This window comes from Homalodisca vitripennis, chromosome 5, assembly GCF_021130785.1.
Source record: "Homalodisca vitripennis isolate AUS2020 chromosome 5, UT_GWSS_2.1, whole genome shotgun sequence".
In the NCBI taxonomy this organism is placed as follows: Eukaryota; Metazoa; Arthropoda; class Insecta; order Hemiptera; family Cicadellidae; genus Homalodisca; species Homalodisca vitripennis.
This window is the reverse complement of record NC_060211.1, coordinates 629,896-647,358: the sequence shown is the minus strand read 5'-3', so window position 1 is coordinate 647,358 and position 17,463 is coordinate 629,896. Positions and strand designations below refer to the sequence as shown.

At 33.9% G+C, this 17,463-nt stretch overlaps 1 protein-coding gene across 1 annotated transcript; it reads left to right on the top strand.

Annotated features, from left to right (window-relative positions):
• The first annotated feature begins 563 nt into the window (after positions 1 to 563).
• LOC124361711 lies at positions 564 to 16,487 on the top strand. Its single transcript, XM_046815632.1, has 2 exons — positions 564 to 746; positions 14,219 to 16,487. The coding sequence occupies exon 2, from the start codon at positions 14,230 to 14,232 to the stop codon at positions 15,625 to 15,627; it is 1,398 nt and encodes a 465-aa protein (XP_046671588.1). The 5' UTR covers positions 564 to 746; positions 14,219 to 14,229; the 3' UTR covers positions 15,628 to 16,487.
• Positions 16,488 to 17,463: the final 976 nt, after the last annotated feature.

The following is a 17,463-nucleotide window of genomic DNA, read 5'->3' as shown; positions in this document are numbered from 1 at the left end:
TGCAGGAGAGTGTAGGGGAGTTGTGTTGTTTCCACAGATTTCTATAACATCCAGCCCAGATAAATCCGGCGGTGATGAGAGGACGGTAGGGGCAGATTCACGTTTTCTTAGTGGCTGGCCAGCAGTCCTCGAAGTTTTCAAGAAACTCTGAATGAGGAAGTGTTCTTTATTTTGTTTAATATTAGGTTTTTCACCTTTATAGAAATGTTATCCTTACTTTTTTATTAAAATGTAGGCCGTGATATGAATAATAATGACGAGGAAGCAGGTGTAAAGGGGAGTACGTTTATGTCATTTGTTCTTACAATTTTCTCAATTTCACTGTTGAAACTGCTTATTCTTGTGTTTGATATATAGTAATGTCGATTATTTTAATATCTGACAAAATCACAGCACAAAAATACAAAATATTGTTATTCAAAAGTATTAAATTTATTAATAATTGCATATACATGTAGTTCTGCATATATATGTAGTTCTGCTATCAAGGTGGAACACACCGAGCTTAATTTGAACACACGAAACCAACTGTGGGATCAAGAAGGCTGCAGCAGTCTCTTGTCTCTTGACAGTTTTTGTAGCGTTAATGTGAACAAAGTTGTAATTTATATAGGTTATGGTAGTGTGTTGTGTGTAGTGTGTTGCGTTTAGGTATTAAACCCGGATTAGTACTTCACTTCCCTTCTTTACATTCGTATCATCCATCTTACATGAAGCCAATTTTCCCAATAATTCTCTAGATTCGGGTATGTTGTAATCAGTGTTTACATTTCAATGTTGAGATTACTACATTTACATTTCTAATTTAGTTTATACCCTATATTGATTGTAATTTCTATACCAGTATTCAAGATAGTAGTAATGAGGTAAAATACAGTTAATAAAGTTAATAAGGCTTGGAAACAAAACAGATTTTCAGTACCAAGACATCCCTGTCAGTGATATAATGAAGTTGCTTCATCTTAGACCTTTGGAACAATGGATTGATCTGGCTGATTTGTTCTTAGTTTCTACATTAACTTGTCAATGGATTCATGAATTATCCAGCTCTATTAGCCAAAACTGACCAGAATTCCAGGGTCCACCAGATCACTGAACTATTTGTGAACAACAATCACTTGAAAGCTGGACCCATCACTAGATTACATAGAGGCAGAGTACAATAAGCGGACATGGTTTTTATATAATTTATTACAATAATCACTACTTTATATATTGAACAACAAAACTATCAATCGATATCAAGGTGTCTAAGATACTAAATTAAAGTCACATGTTTCAAAGTAGTACAAATAGTTTAACCCTTATAACGTCAGTATATCTTTTCACGACTTCCAGCAAACGGCACAATATTAAAAAAAAAAAAAAAATTAAATGTGTAAAGTTCATTTTTATTTTTACTTTCTATAATTATAGTAAGTATAAAAAAGTAAAAATTTTAAAATTATAAAGTCACTGTACTCAGGATTGTCAATGTTACGAGACATGTTATTTATCACTAATAATGAACACGGTACTTTGGAATTATACCGACCACACCCAGACATGAATCGTTATTTGACATTTTGCTTCTACTGATTACTAGTAGAACAATATTTCGTCAATATAAAACAAGAATTGTCTTATCGCAAACCCCTCCCCATCCTCAGACAGAGGTCAAAGTCGAGCGGTCTAGTAGATAACGTGATTGCAGAGTCTCGCCGCCCGTTCAGCTGGTGCGTCGCTTTGTTGTACTTCTGTGTTTTACCTCTACATTTCTCCAAACACAAAAATTCAATAAAAACAAACATGATCAAACTAAAACTAAACTCTTTATTGAAAAAACACTCAAAACTTGTTTTTATTCTTGATCATACTCCACCACCCAAAATGCTAGTGCCATGCCTTCTCGCTGATGTCAACGAAAGAAAAACATCCCTCGAGATAGTACCTATCAGTAAAATATCAAATTCTAGAGGATCTGATCAGAAATATAAATTGAATTGTAGTGGAAAGGCAATTATGTACCGCGCAAATCATGTGATGCCGCGTGGCCTGTCGTAATCGGGATTCTCGAGAAAGATAAGATAACTGCGACAACAATACCGATCACAATGCCTGGAAATGCTTGTAATTTTGTAATTAAAGAGTTTTTTTTCGTTCTATCATGTTTGTTTAGCTATAAATTTATATTTTTGTGTTCTTCATACTGGTGTGGTCGGTATAATCCCAAAGTACTTGAACACTAAATAGGTGACACTAAACACTAAAATGACACTAAAAACGCTAAATTAATACTAAAACTAAGATACCAATACTTTTAACAAATAAATAAAAACCATATAAACAGAAAACACGACGAAGGAAACCGACTCAGCGATGGTTAGACACGCACTACCTGAAGCCAAACTGCAAACAAAAGCGCGCGCGCTGTACGGCGTCTGTGCCGTGTGGCGGGGAGAGTGTCTAGACACCGCGTCTATTGTTTCAAACAATGTAACGCGACAGCTATATTTTGACGCTTGACATGGGTCAATAATCCACACACATGGTTGACGCATACCGTTAGTGACATTGATCGGATTTAAAAGGAACTTAAATTTGCTATAGACGCAGTTTTGTGTCGATGCGCCGTACCGCGTCTTTGCCGTTTGGAGATAGTTTGTCTATGCGCCATACGGTGTCTGTGACGTTATAAGGGTTAAACAACTAGATAAGTTTAATGTCATAAATAATAAAGGAAAATGGAATTTAAATCATAAAGAAACATAACCAGAGACAAATATTAATGGTGCTTGTAGTATTAGTTCTAATTTTTTGTCCAAGACAAATCAGTTAAAAAAGCAGGTGTAAAAGTTAAGAATATTTCTCCCAACTTAAAACAATCTGAGTGCCATATAAGATTCTTATATTTAAATGTGCAAGGTTTGAATAACAAAATACAAGTCCTGGACAGTTTTATCAATGACAGTAATGATAAAAGTAATGAAATTTCATTTATTTGCTTATCTGAACATTGGCTCAAGGAAGGCTTGACTAATGCAGCATGCCCACAAAATTTCTATTGTGCAGCAGATTTCTGCAGGAAAGATACTATTAGAGGTGGAACCTCTGTTCTCATTAACAAAAAAATTAACTCCGAAAAAATTGATGTGTCTAGTTTTTGTTCAGAACTAAACTTTGAAGCATCTGTGGCGGTTGTGGATAGTCTTAAAGTTATAGCAGTTTCAATTTATCACTCCCCTGCAGGAGTATCTTACTTTATAATAAAAAAGTATTGTGCGCACAAATCTTTTTTCAAGTCTTTTTTTCAGTCATAATTAATAAAATGGAATTTTTTTCCAAACTAAAGAAACAAAATTTCTCTGAGACCAAGATGAAAAAAAATAATAATGAATGGTATACAAAGGAACTGGCGCAAATGAAAGAGAGGCTTTTGTACCTGCACAAATTAGTAAAAAATTCTGCCTGTGATAGGCTTCACACACACTACGCTGATCTGAAAGGAATTTATAAAAAGTCCATAGAGGATGCAAAATTGGCACATAATGCAGCGAAAATAGAAAATAGTAAAAACAAATGTAAGACTGTTTGGAACTTAATAAAAGAAAATACAAATAACTTTCCGTCTCAACCAGACATAAATATCACCCCAGATCAGTTCAACAACTTTTTTATTAGTTCAGTTAAGCAAATAAAGGATAGTATTGAAAGGCCTAATATTGATAGTATGAGCTTTATTATAAATCACCATATTGAAAGAAAAGATTTTACTTTTACAGAAGTCTCAACTGAAGATGTCACTAAAGCTGTCAAAAGACTTAAAAACTCAGAAAGCAAAGATATTTTTAATTTGTCTAATAATTTGTTTAAGAAAATTTGTCATACATTTTTGAAGCCTTTAACTGTATGTATTAATAAATGTTTGAATGAAGGGGTTTTCCCTCAGGAATTGAAACTGTCAAGATTGTGTCCAATTTTTAAGAAAGGGCCTAGAGATCTACCTGAAAGCTATCGCCCTATATCAATTGTACCGGTACTGTAAAAAATTATAGAAATCTTAGTACATGATCAACTTGTTGCCTATCTAGAAAATAATAACTATCTTAATTCATCACAGTTTGGCTTTAGGAGAAATAAATGTACCATTGATGTTGTTGACACATTAATTAGAGAAGTCCTTGATGTTTTTGAGGATGGATCCTTTGCTCAAGTCACTCTCTGTGACTTGAGCAAGGCATTTGACTGCGTTGAACACAATCAGTAGCGTAGCCAGAAATTTCGTTCGGGGGGGGGGGGGGTCCGAAACCGGGGGATCCGGGGGACGTTTTCTGTGTTATTTGCCAATGAGTTCACTGGTAAGGTAAATACCAAAAATATGGAGCTTTAGTAACTACGCCTTATAGAAAGTGGAAAGATGTAATAGGCAAATTCAACTCTCACAGCAACTCTAGTACCACAAATTTTCTTGTATAGCTACAGAAACTTTACGAAGTTCGATTCTGGCCGAGTAGAAGGCACCAAAGTGATGTTAGATTCACTGGATAAGAAAGAAAAAGAACAAAACAGAGCTTCTCTCAAGCGTATAATTGACACAACTGACTATATTCTGTGGAGAAAATGAAATACCCCTTCGGGGACATTGGGCCACTGACGGCCGAAATCCCTTTAGAAAAGGAGGGCAATTTTCGAGTGTTGCTCGGGTACAGATCAAACTAACGGTCGGAAAATGCACAGGAAAAACTCTACTGATTAGAAGTTCGGCTACTTTGGATTTCACTGATTGAGGTATTTATGAATGAGTTATAATGACAATTTTTTGTATCATTACACTGTAGACGAATATATAATTATCGGAAAAAAATAAAAAAAATCACTTTCGGTCGGAAATAAAATACACCTGAAAAACTCTAATGATTAAATGTGGTCTTTTCGACTGAGTTAGGACGACGATTTTTATTATCATTAAACTGTACTCGACTACCAATATAATTATAGAGAAAAAAAATCACTTTCGGTTGGTAAATACCGAAGAAAAACTCTCTACAGATTCAAGTTTTGGCGATTTTGGATTTCACTGGTTGAGGTAAAGTGGTACTTATAATTATGTTAGGGCATTGATTTTAGGTATTAATTCAACGCCGACTAATAAACATATAATTATCGAGAAAAAAAAACAAAAATAATCACTTCCGATCGGAATATACTAAGGAGAATGAAATAATACCTCAGTTAGTGAAATCCAAAATAGTCGGAACTTCTTATCAGTAGAGTTGTTCCGGTGTATTATCCGACCGGAAGTGATTTTTTCAATTTTTCTTCGATAATTATATAGGTATTAGTCGGCGTTCAATTGATACCTAAAATCAATGTTCTAACATAATTCTAAGTACCACTTTTATCTCAAAGACTCAACCAGTGGAATCCAAAATCTGAATCAGTAGAGCTTTTCCTCGGTATTTTCCGACCGGAAGTAATTTTATTGTTTTGTTTCTTGATAATTATATATTATGTATTAGTATTAGTCTACGTTGAATTAATACCTAAAATAAACGTCCTAACATAATTTATACCTGTAAGTACCACTTTTACCTCAACCACTCAACCAGTGAAATCCTAAATCGTCAAAACTTGAATCTGTAGAGAGCTTTTCTTCGGTATTTACATACCGGAAGTGATTTTTTCTCAATAATTATATAGGTACATAGTACAGTTTAATGATAACAAAAATCATCGTCCTGACTCAGTCGAAAAGACCACATTTACCTCAATCATTGAAGTCCAAATTAGTTGAAGTTCTAATCAGTAGAGTTTTTCAAGTGTATTTTCCGACCGAAAGTGATTTTTTATGTTTTTTTTCGATAATTATATACACGTCTACAGTTTAATGACACCTGAAATCAACGTCGTAACTTAATTCTATGCAGTCAATTTACATCCTCAAGACGAATTTGAACGAAGTGGTCGCTAATTTAAACTGTTCGCCGTGTTACGGTTCAGGTTACTTTGCGACGTCACGTGACCGCGCCCTATAGAAATACCGTGATTACACTACACTATCCGAAAGGCTGAGCCCAAAAGTATCGTTTGATACTTTATGATTTAAACGAAAGGACAATTATATTTTTAACAACGGTCACTTTAATCAATTAAATCAATCAATTTAGGCCTAATGTTTGTGGACAAGAGTAATGACAACTCTCCTTTTTTCTCTTGCTCCATGCTTTATTTTTTAATATGTCTTAAAATTTCGGGGGGGGTCCGGACCCCCTGGACGCCACTGAACATAATGAACTAATATTGAAACTTAACTATTATGACATTACTGGTATTTCTGCTAAGTTTTTTCAAGAATACTTAAAAAATCGGAGGCAAAAAGTTCTTATTAATGGAAGCTGGTCCAATGAGTTAGTGGTTGAGAGTGGAGTGCCCCAGGGTTCAGTCTTGGGCCCCCTTTTATTCCTACTACACATAAATGATCTTCCTACTGCTGTTAAGGCCAAATCTCTGTTATATGCAGATGACACAACCTTTTTAAATAGTCATACAGACTTTACAGCATTAAAAGACCTTGTGAATGAAACAGTCGAAGAAGCTTCATTGTGGTTCAGGTCAAATGGCTTTTTATTAAATGAGTTAAAAACCCAAAATATTTTATTCACCTTAAGACGAACTCCTCAATATGATATAATAAATGATTTCTCTTCTTGTGTAAAATTTCTAGGTATTTTTATTGATAAAAATTTAACATGGAATCCTCATATTGAATATATTTCCAAGAGATTATCCCGTGTAATTTTTTTACTAAGACGAATAATGAAATATGTGCCTGAAAGCTATATAAAATGTGCTTACTATGCATTTTTTCAATCTATAATAAGGTACGGTTTAGTAATATGGGGTAATAGCACTAAAATCAATGAAATTCTTATCTTACAAAAAAAGGCAGTTAGGGTAATAGCACAAGCACAACCACTGGACCATTGCAAACCACTTTTCATAAAACTAGAATTGCAAACTGTTATTAACCTATATATATTTGACTCAGTATTATACATTATGAAATATATTCAATCTCAAACTTTTAGCAGAGATCTACATAGCCATAATACCAGAAATAAAAATAATATTGTAATGCATCATTGTAGGCTAAGCAAAACCCAACAAAGTCATATTTTAATTTCCCAAAAGATTTACAACAAATTAATAGGTCTAGTTAATAAGTATTCTGTAAATATTTTTAAAACTAAGCTATATAACTGGTTAATACAGAACCCATTTTATGAACTTTCAGAGTTTTTTAGTATTAATGCTATATATTTCTAGATTGTCCAATTGCATATTCCAATTTGTTAATCTAGTGGTTAAAGCTTTCATCTGTATACTGGAATTATGTTTTATTTAACATCAAACCTAAAATATATGTACAGTATTTTTATATACGAGGGTCGTCCAGAAAGTAAAAGAACGATTGCGCATCACGGGCGGCGCAGTTCACCCACCACCGCGGTAGATAGCTTGTTCGTTAGCCACACCTTCTGCCTCAGTGTGAGCTGAGTAGCGGTACCGTGAGGTCACGTTTGCGTCTCCTGTGAGAGTTTAAAATGGCGGCGTTAATTGAAAATCCCGCCAAGTGTGAACTGCGTAGTGTGATACGGTTTCTGAATGCACAGAATGTTCGACCTATTGAAATTTATAGGCAAATTAAGGCAGTTTACGGTGACAAAGCTCCAGTCAATGGAATGGCATCACTCGAATTCACCAACAAAAAACAGGAAAGAAAAACCAAATTTGAACACCAGGAAATTGATGGCAACAGTTTTTTGGGACCGAAAAGGCCTAATCCATGTGGAGTTCATGCCGAGAGGCGAAACAATCAACTCAGAGGCCTACATCGAGACCTTGCATCGGCTTCGCCGCGCTATTCAGAACAAACGACGCGGAATGCTGTCGTCGAAAGTGGTGCTGATCCACGACAATGCTCGGCCTCATTGCAGTGCACGAACCAAAGCAGAACTCAATTCTTTCAAATGGCAAATCTTCGGACACCCTCCGTATAGTCCAGATCTGGCTCCGAGTGACTATCACTTGTTTCCAAAGTTGAAAGTGTTTTTAGGCGGAAAAAAAACTTTTTGGGTGACGAAGACCTCAAAGAAGGAGTAAAAACGTGGCTTCATTCCTTGGCGGCAGAACAGTATAACGTCGGTATAGAAAAACTGGTGCCACGCTACAACAAGTGCCTTGACAGTTCCGGCGATTTTGTAGAAAAATAGAGTAAGTTTATAAGTATTTATAAATAAATTTTCATGCTCTTATCTTTTGTTTTTATTGACTTATAACAAAACGTTCTTTACTTTCTGGACGACCCTCGTATTAGAGTAATATCTCTTTTGACTATGCACTTAGGTGTATTTATGACTTTGTCAATGCATTTTGTAAAATGACAATAAACATTATTCTATTCTATTCTATTCTAACAACAAAACTATTTTGAAACCGAGATAGACACAGTAAATCATCTTTCAGTGTTATTTTATAATTTTCTAAAGTTAACCTTTTTTATTTAAAAGAAGCCACTTATAAGTTAGAACACATTATGTTTAGAATATCAAAATGTGTATACAGTTGGTGCAGATGATTTAGTTATTGTCCAAATTATTTATTATTGGTTGATTATATTGATTGGTATAATATTGAAATATTGTTTGATATTTTCTATATAAAAAAAAACCGGGTCCGCTTATCGTACCCTATCCAAGTATTGTATTAGAACATTGTTTTGTCCTTAGCTCCTTGCAGTTCTGCCTCAGCAAGTTTATGTTGAAGTTGTTCGACTCTTTGTAAATAACTTTCTTCATCTTTTAAAAGATCTTCAATTTTGGCTTCCATGTTGATTGCTTGGGCAATTAATTTGTTTTTTCCTTTTTCAGGATTTTATTTTCTTCTAATAATGCTGAACCTACTTTGGCTGCCATAATTAGGCTATCTTCATGGGTTCTTGAATCAGTTTCAAGAAGCAAGCAATTTTATTAGAGGAGTATGAAATAAAAATTAAAGAACAAGAAAACATTATATTAACTCTAAAGAATAGCCTACTCATGAGTCAAAGGAGCCTAATTGGAGAATAACTCTAAAAAAATACAGAGGTTCAAACTGAACCATTTTCAACTTCCCATGCAGCAAACACACCCTTAGTTATTGAAGAAAAACTACAAAGCATTAGAACAGAAAATCATCAATAAGAAGAAGAATCCACCAAGTTTCTTGGGATGCACCTTGATCGAGGGCTGACATGGGACGTTCACATTGAGAGTGTCTGTTCAAAGGTTGCTTCTGGCATTTATGTCTTACGCAATTTGGCAAAATTCTGTTCATTGGATATTCTGAAGACAGCTTACTTTGGCCTAATACATCCACATTTAGCTTATGGTCTAAGATTGTGGGGTGGCTGTTCTAGATACAAATTTAATAGAGTGTTTAGAATGCAAAAGAAAGCTGTCAGAATCATTTACAAATTAAATCAGAGAGAGTCGTGTAAATTAGCCTTCGGGGAGCTTGGATTACTCACTTTGCCTAGCCTCTACATTCTCGACGTCGTGCTATACTGCCGATTCAAGTGCGTCTCACTTCGGGGGTAGCGACGTACACCAATACGGAACTAGAGGCCGGGACAACTTTCGTATGGCACAGCACAGAACTACTGTTTTTGAACGCTTGCCATCTCAGGTTGGTGTGAGGCTAATCAATAGGCTCCCTGAAGAGATCAAACGCGTCAATAACCACAAACAATTTAAATCTCGATTAAAACACTTCTTAGTGTCCAAAGCATTTTACTCAGTTGACGAGTTTGCGATGGGTCGCTGGGATAGTCTTCACTAACATTCAAAAAAAAAAAAAAATTACAACTCCCCTTCTGATATCCAAGAAAATTTGGCCACTATCGAGAAAACGGCGGCAGGTGGCACATACCCAAAAAGTAATTTTTATTTTAAATTTACTCGAATATTTTTTTACTCAGAATTAAAATTAATTGTGTTAGTTATTAGATTAGGACTTTTATTTCTATATGACGCTTGCAATACAATTATTGTTAATTGTTTCCTGCAATAAAGAGTATTATTATTATTATTATTATTATTATTATTAATCTAAAGGCAGAAATTCATACTATAAATAAAGCAAAGTCAATGAAAATCACCAAAGGCAACCAAAAAACCGACTTAAGTGAAGAAAAAACAGCAAATCAGGACAGATGGACAATTTTTAGGACTTCGCCTGAGGAAAGAAAGCAAGCAAAAATGTACAATCCCAAGATATTCATAAATTCCAAACCAAAAAAACACTGAATTTTCAAGGCTTTCAAAACTCTTTATTAGTCAACAAATTATGCTCAAGAAAGTTCAAGTTCCTGAATAGAATTACTTAATGAGTTATTTTCGTTTTGAATTTGGAGGATTGGTAAAACTGACTCCGAACTCCAGGATTCACAGAATTGATTCCCTTCAGGGAGCTCTTGAACATATACCCCGCTAGTTTCATTACATGTGTGAGACGTATCCTGGTTAAATACAGACTCAGCTTCTTTAATGGCTGCGTTAAAGTTAGCGTTTTTTAAATTCTCAACTTTAAATTGTCCGTATAATTCTTATTTTCTTTATATAGACAGATGTTACATTTGTTAACTAGGGCTGTCTCTTTCCGACCAAAAAAGACCACCTTGTACTTAGTTGAATTTTTAGTCTTCTCAACACCGCTAATTTTTGCAGACCAATGTGAATACCCACGCACTTTCGCAAAGACCAAGTCTCCAATGGAAAAGTTATCTTTGGTGTCCATCAGTGATTGTGCCATAATATGCAGTTTCGATGGTCCATAATTATATTTTTATTTATTTTAGGTTAGTTAGGTTTGTAAAAATTATTTAAAATAAAACTTTTTTAAACTGTGTTTAATATTTTAACGTGATTTGGCATACTCCACGTGGTCAATGATTTATAAAATTCAAAATTGAAAACTGTTTTTTATGACGAGTTGTGGCAGGCTCCTCGTGGTTAATGGTTTAAAAAATCAAAATTAATTCTTTTTAAGAGCCAGATTGTTTAAAACAACCAAAGCAAGAAGCAAGGCTGTTGATTCCTGACGGCTGTGTGCACAATTGAGCTGTTGTCTGTAGGTCAGGTGGCTCTGGAATATGACTCTGTCAGCACAGTTACCAGTTGTCACCATATGGTTTGAATTTATTCAGTGATTTTAATGAAGTCTTCTTGGTTACAGAAATATAAACTTTTGAATATACTTTTTGTGTGGATAAGCTTGTTATTATGATTTAGTAGTTAATCTTTAAGTTCTTTAAATGCTTGAGATTAGTTTACAAGTCTTAAGTTCCTTGAGTTACAGGTTGTTTCTTATTATGATCTTAGTTTTTTGAGTAGAATAGTTTTTTTTTTAAGTTTTATGGTGAAATTGACTTACAATAGCTCCAGGTAAATTTTTGCACAGGTGAGTAAATATTTGTTGTTGAAATACACTTAAATACACAACTGGGAGCCACTTCACTTTGACTGTAAGTGTACATTTCATCTGTAATGTAATTATAGGTAATGATTTGCAAGCACCATTGCTATCCGAAGAGATTGATTTTGAATTGAAGCACCATTGCTATCCGAAGAGATTGATTTTGAATTGAATCTAACTTTTGTAGGATGTCGTAATAAATGATATATAGATAGCAAGCATAGTTCAGGTTGGGCCTTGTAAGACATTTATAGAGTAATAGGTTAAAATCTGGGTGAATGCATTTTCTGCCAAAAATTACAGCCTTAATATTATAATATTAAAATCTCGTCAATGTTGCGCCAAGTATAGTTATTGTCAAAAATTACAACTAAGTTAGAAATCTAATACTGTCTTACTTCAGACATCAGACTTACTTTTTTTATGTGTACAAAACATGACTGAATTACAATCTAAATCCAGTTTATCAAGAAATATTTGTAATTGTTGCATTACAGTTTTCATTTGTTTTTAGGCTATTTCTATGAACTTAGAAGTACAGTATAATACAATGTTGTCATCATATTGCAATGTTTTAACTTCTTTAGGGATATATTTTTCTAAATCAGAGATATATATTGCAAAAAGGAAGTAACTTATAACACTGCCCAGAGACAAATCTATTTCATATTTTGTTTACAGGACTGATTTGAATATTTAAGCCCTACAACATTACGGGTGTAACTTTGAGCACGATAACTACCGTAGTTCTTAATTGATTCAGACTAAACATGGTACAGAGACTTTATTTACACATAGCTCGGTTGAATTTGATAGCCAGTCTTAACCAATAAAACATTTCAACATGGCAGTCATTCGCATTTAGGCAAAATACATATCTTGTATATTTTATAACATAAATCAAAATTAACACTTTCCTCAAAATTGTCAATTTCAAATAACATTTATTCACACTAATTTTTGGTTAATCTTAAGATTTCAGGATGGTGGCCGTTTAAATCTATAGAGTATACAATCGAACCGTTGTAAGTAAATGTATGTACAAACATAATTTCAAATTAATTGTAACACAAGTCCATGTTTTTACAAAAAAATTTTATGCTTATAATAAGTGTTGTCTTGTATGATTTCAAGATTATGTACTCTGAGTGTGAAATCTACCTTTCTCTTGACAGCTGGAAGTAATATTTATGTTGAAAGAAATGTAAAAGAAAAAAATGTTAATTTAATTACCATCCTGTTTTTATTTTACACATTGATTGATTTTCAAAATCCTCTATCTCTACTACGCCTAACCAAATGTTTGTTTTTCTCTGGTTTCATATTAAAATCCTGATTTTTTTTTTAAATGTCCGCTGTTTTTTTCAACAAACTTTTTGTCAACCTATTAGACCATTCTATAACTTTGTTCACACTTTGTCAGCTCTTATGTCTCATTGTTATCAATGCCCTCAGTAATCCTTAACTATTAAAATTCATACTTCATTTGTCATATTTTACAATGAATTATATATTTGCTTCCAATGTTGCAGATTTATTTTAAATGTTAATCGGTTTATATGTTCTTTCCTTGAACAACCACTTTCCCCTTTACATCTACTAAACATCTTTAAGATTTAAGCAAAACGCCTTGCATAGCTAGTAGAGTCTCTTCCTAAATTATTTTATCAGGAGCAGGCTGTACAGGACTGCCATCTTGGTTTTAGTCCCTTAAGAACACGTTAAGACTCAAACTTTTTTGACCTTATTTCAGTCGCGGAGTTATCTCCATTCAAGGCTATTATTAATACGCATCCAAACACTTTTTAGTTTATATATTTTAATGGTTACTAAAATATCTCAAACTTTCTAGTATTTCATTGTTTCAATATTCCAAAAATATATACCATATAAGAAAAACTAAAAAGCGTTTGGTTGACGAGACGCAATATTGACGAGATTTTAATATTATAATATTAAGGCTGTAATTTTTGGCAGAAAATGCATTCACCCAGATTTTAACCTATTACTCTATAAATGTCTTACAAGGCCCAACCTGAACTATGCTTGCTATCTATATATCATTTATTACAACATCCTACAAAAGTTAGATTCAATTCAAAATCAATCTCTTCGGATAGCAATGGTGCTTCAATTCAAAATCAATCTCTTCGGATAGGAATGGTGCTTGCAAATCATTACCTATAATTACATTACAGATGAAATGTACACTTACAGTCAAAGTGAAGTGGCTCCCAGTTGTGTATTTAAGTGTATTTCAACAACAAATATTTACTCACCTGTGCAAAAGTTAACCTGGAGCTATTGTAAGTCAATTTCACCATAAAACTTTAAAAAAAAAACTATTCTGTATTTTTCTAAGACCAGTTACTTTATTGTGTTTCTTTTTAAAGATAGTTAAAACATACTTAATATACGAGACATTTGTGTGTGCGCTATTTCTATATTTTTAATTTCTCTCGCAAATTATCTCAGATGTCCTGAAATAGTATTTGTATTTTCTAAACATACAGTTTGATCATCTACAGTACGTTAAAAATATTTTTTGCTGTAAAATGTGTAAAATTTTGAAAAAAAAAACTATATTCTTTAAAGTTGATGTTGAGAAGTAAGTTATTAGTGCCACATAGCGTCTAAAAATCGATTGTTGCTAGATTAATTTAAACGTTGTTTGAGTACCTGTGTTTAGTATACCAATATTTAGTAATGTGTTGATTGATTTCAGGTATAGAAAATATGGACACTCTGCCCATGGAAGTGGTGGAGGTTATAGCCCTGCATTTGACAGCAAGGGATTTGGCAGCATGCTGTTCAACTAACCATGCCTGGCGTGACATGTTTGGTCAAGACATTATATGGAAACATCACTGCAACAGAGCAGTGGCAGAGTGCCTTGCTACTGCTGAGAGCAGAGTGGAGCCCAAGTTTGTGTTACCAGAAAACAAGGATGTAGCAAACTCCCTGAGTCCTCTGGGGAAGTGGAGACTCGCTTATTTGAGGGAACAGTTGCTGTGGAGTCACTGGATAAATGGAAAAAAACTAATGGAAACTCTTGCTATAAATGACCCACACAAACAGAAGCTAATACCTTCAGAAGACGGACTGTGTGAGTTTGTCACAAATGACTACTTGATTACATCGTGTGAGAAACAAGTGATGTTGTGGAACATCAGCAGCAGTCCTGTTTACGTGAGTGATCCCTTTCGTCTGTTGTTACCTGGACGTGTGACATTTTATTCATCAATCGATAACAACAAGATTGTCATTGTCCAGAAAACTGTTGTCCAGATTTATCATTATGGATCTCCTATGAAGCCAAATTGGACTCTTGAACAAAGTTTTTTGTTTGACAGAGCAACACCTGTTCAGTTCAGTGAAACACAAGAAATGGAAACTTTTCCTCTCACTTTTAGTTGCCTTGTGATAGAGAATTATTTTGTAGGCATCTTGTCTTCAGGAGAAATACATGTGTGGAATCTCCAATCCGGTACAAAGCTGAAGAAAGTTTTGTGTCCTGGTATAAATAATGATAAAATCATTAAAGTTGTAAATTCAAGGAATCCAAAAAAGGACTTTGTAATCACAGTTCGCAGAAATAACATGTATCACTTCTATGTGTTCAGTCTGGCCAGTTTGGAATTCTACCCCTTCAACACTAGTCATGACCTCCAGAGATTTCCTTCTTGTGTCATACAAAATGGATTATTGGCTACATGTCTTAAAAACTCTTTCAAAGTGTTTGACTACCACAGCTCCCAGCTCATTTTGGTAGTCCCATCCGACTACTCAGTAGGATTGTTAACAATAGATGATTACTTTCTTCTCATAACAAGGAGCACCATACATGTATTCCACACCATCACTAGAGCTTTTGAATCAGTACTTATGCCATTATTAAATCCGCTCGAAAGTATACATAGCTTTAATGATATTGCATGTAGTAAATTTTTGATAACAGGTCATTACAGTGGAGAAATTGGGTGGGAAATTGATCTAAAATCAATTCCCATTAAAATTACCCATCTCCGGAAATTGGTCTACCAATTTTATTTCAACTGTGCTATTAACAAAGCATGTACAAAGCTAGCAGAAATTGTGTGGGATGAACATGTGAATATTATAAGTCTGTGGTAACTTTAGTCAATAGAACTGCAAGTGTCAGTATGGAAATGAACTAATTTTTTTCACTATTATCAACCAATATTGGTTAACTAATAATTGAATGTTTTCATGTCAATATAATTATAATTATTTTTTAATATCACCGAATAATGTTTAGATCAGGGGTTATATGAAATATTATATAAAAATAATAAATTTGTAGTTATGTTATCTAGATAATTTCAAATTTAAAATAATTATATACTTTTTCAATTTTTAAGGATACTGTTACTTCATCAACCAAAGCATAAACCAGTCTTAGACAGGTTGGTTCTCCCAGAAAAATCTATTAAAAACATGGAGTTTTGCAGAGGACACACTGGGTCCCCTTCTATTCCTACAAGGAATGGCTTCTTACCACATTGATTTTATCTAAGTTATATTATTAACCCGAATAGATACGGCACACACCCCTGTACATACTCACTAAGAGTTGAGATTAGCAATGTATCTTTGGTGGTGCCTTTGAAGAACAACATGATGTTGGTCAGCCAGTGCTATTGTATAAAGTACTTTGTGATTAATTGCTAAACATGTTTAAAGGTTTATATGATGTTCATGTGGGAAACTTATGGTCACGTCTTCTATTTATTATTGTTTAAATTTAGTTATTAATTGTTAAATTGAACATTGTTATCTATTATTGCCATGTTGTTATAGCTGTATCAAATTGTTATTTGTTAATATTTAAAACTACTATTGTTATTCTCACTTTATTGTTGTTACATAGAGCTAATATTTAATATTGTTATTTTATTATTGCTTTGGTGTTAGTCATATGTATGTATAACACCAAATTAATTAATACATATATTATATATATATATATATATATATATATATATATATATATACTTAATCCCATTACCTGTATATATATATATATATATATATATATATATATATATATATATATATATATATGAAGGGTGCAGGAGAAAAACCAACTTAGTCCAAAAAAATCGATTTACAGATTATGATGCCATTCGATAGTCTGTGGTCCATATTTTAACATGCCAAAAGCTGCAGGAGAATAACTAACTGAGTTACAAGATACAGCCATTTAAAATGTTGTACCGCAGGGGAAAAACTAACTCAGTCCATCTGGTTCAGGGGAAAAAGCAACTGAGTCCACAGTCAGCTGACCTTAGCGCATGCGCAAACAATCCATACTCTGTGGTTCAGCTGTAGCTGTAGCAGACTAAACAACACACTCCTTATTGTCTCTGTTGTGTTAGTTTGTACTGTTGAAGTGAAGTTTTAGGTTATTAGTGTTTATTTGGTGTGCGTATTTGAATTAGCGTTGGTGAATATTGTGTTTAGTGCCCAATCACTTGAAAATGATTGACGGTGAGCTGCAAAGTGAAAGTGATGATGAAGCCACTAGGGTAAGTGAAGTAAAAACTACGAAAAAACGAAAAATAACTGGGAGAGTTAGGGATGTCGCCAAAAAGCTACGGGCTTGCTCATATGAAACGGGTGAAGATTGCCGTTGTAAACGATACGAATGTTTTCAACAAGTTACACCAGAAGAGAGAAATTCCTTAATTAAACAATTCAATGACATAGGGCGTGAAGGAGGTACCAATGCTCAAAACAGCTACTTGGGTGGACTAATTGCGTTGCATCCTGTTTCTCGGAGGAGACCTCGGCTAGACGAAAACCAAGCTAGAATGAACGAAGGTTCTTTTTCATACAAAGTTAGAGTTGTGAGAGATGAGTCTGCCGTTGAGATCCCTGTTTGTTTTAAGGCCTTTCAGTCTCTTTTTGGTGTTAAACCTTTTAGGCTACACAGAATCAAGCAGTCAA

Excerpts from the sequence above, each read along its gene's own strand:
- LOC124361711 (XM_046815632.1), top strand. The coding sequence starts at position 14,230 with ATGGACACTCTGCCCATGGAAGTGGTGGAGGTTATAGCCCTGCATTTG.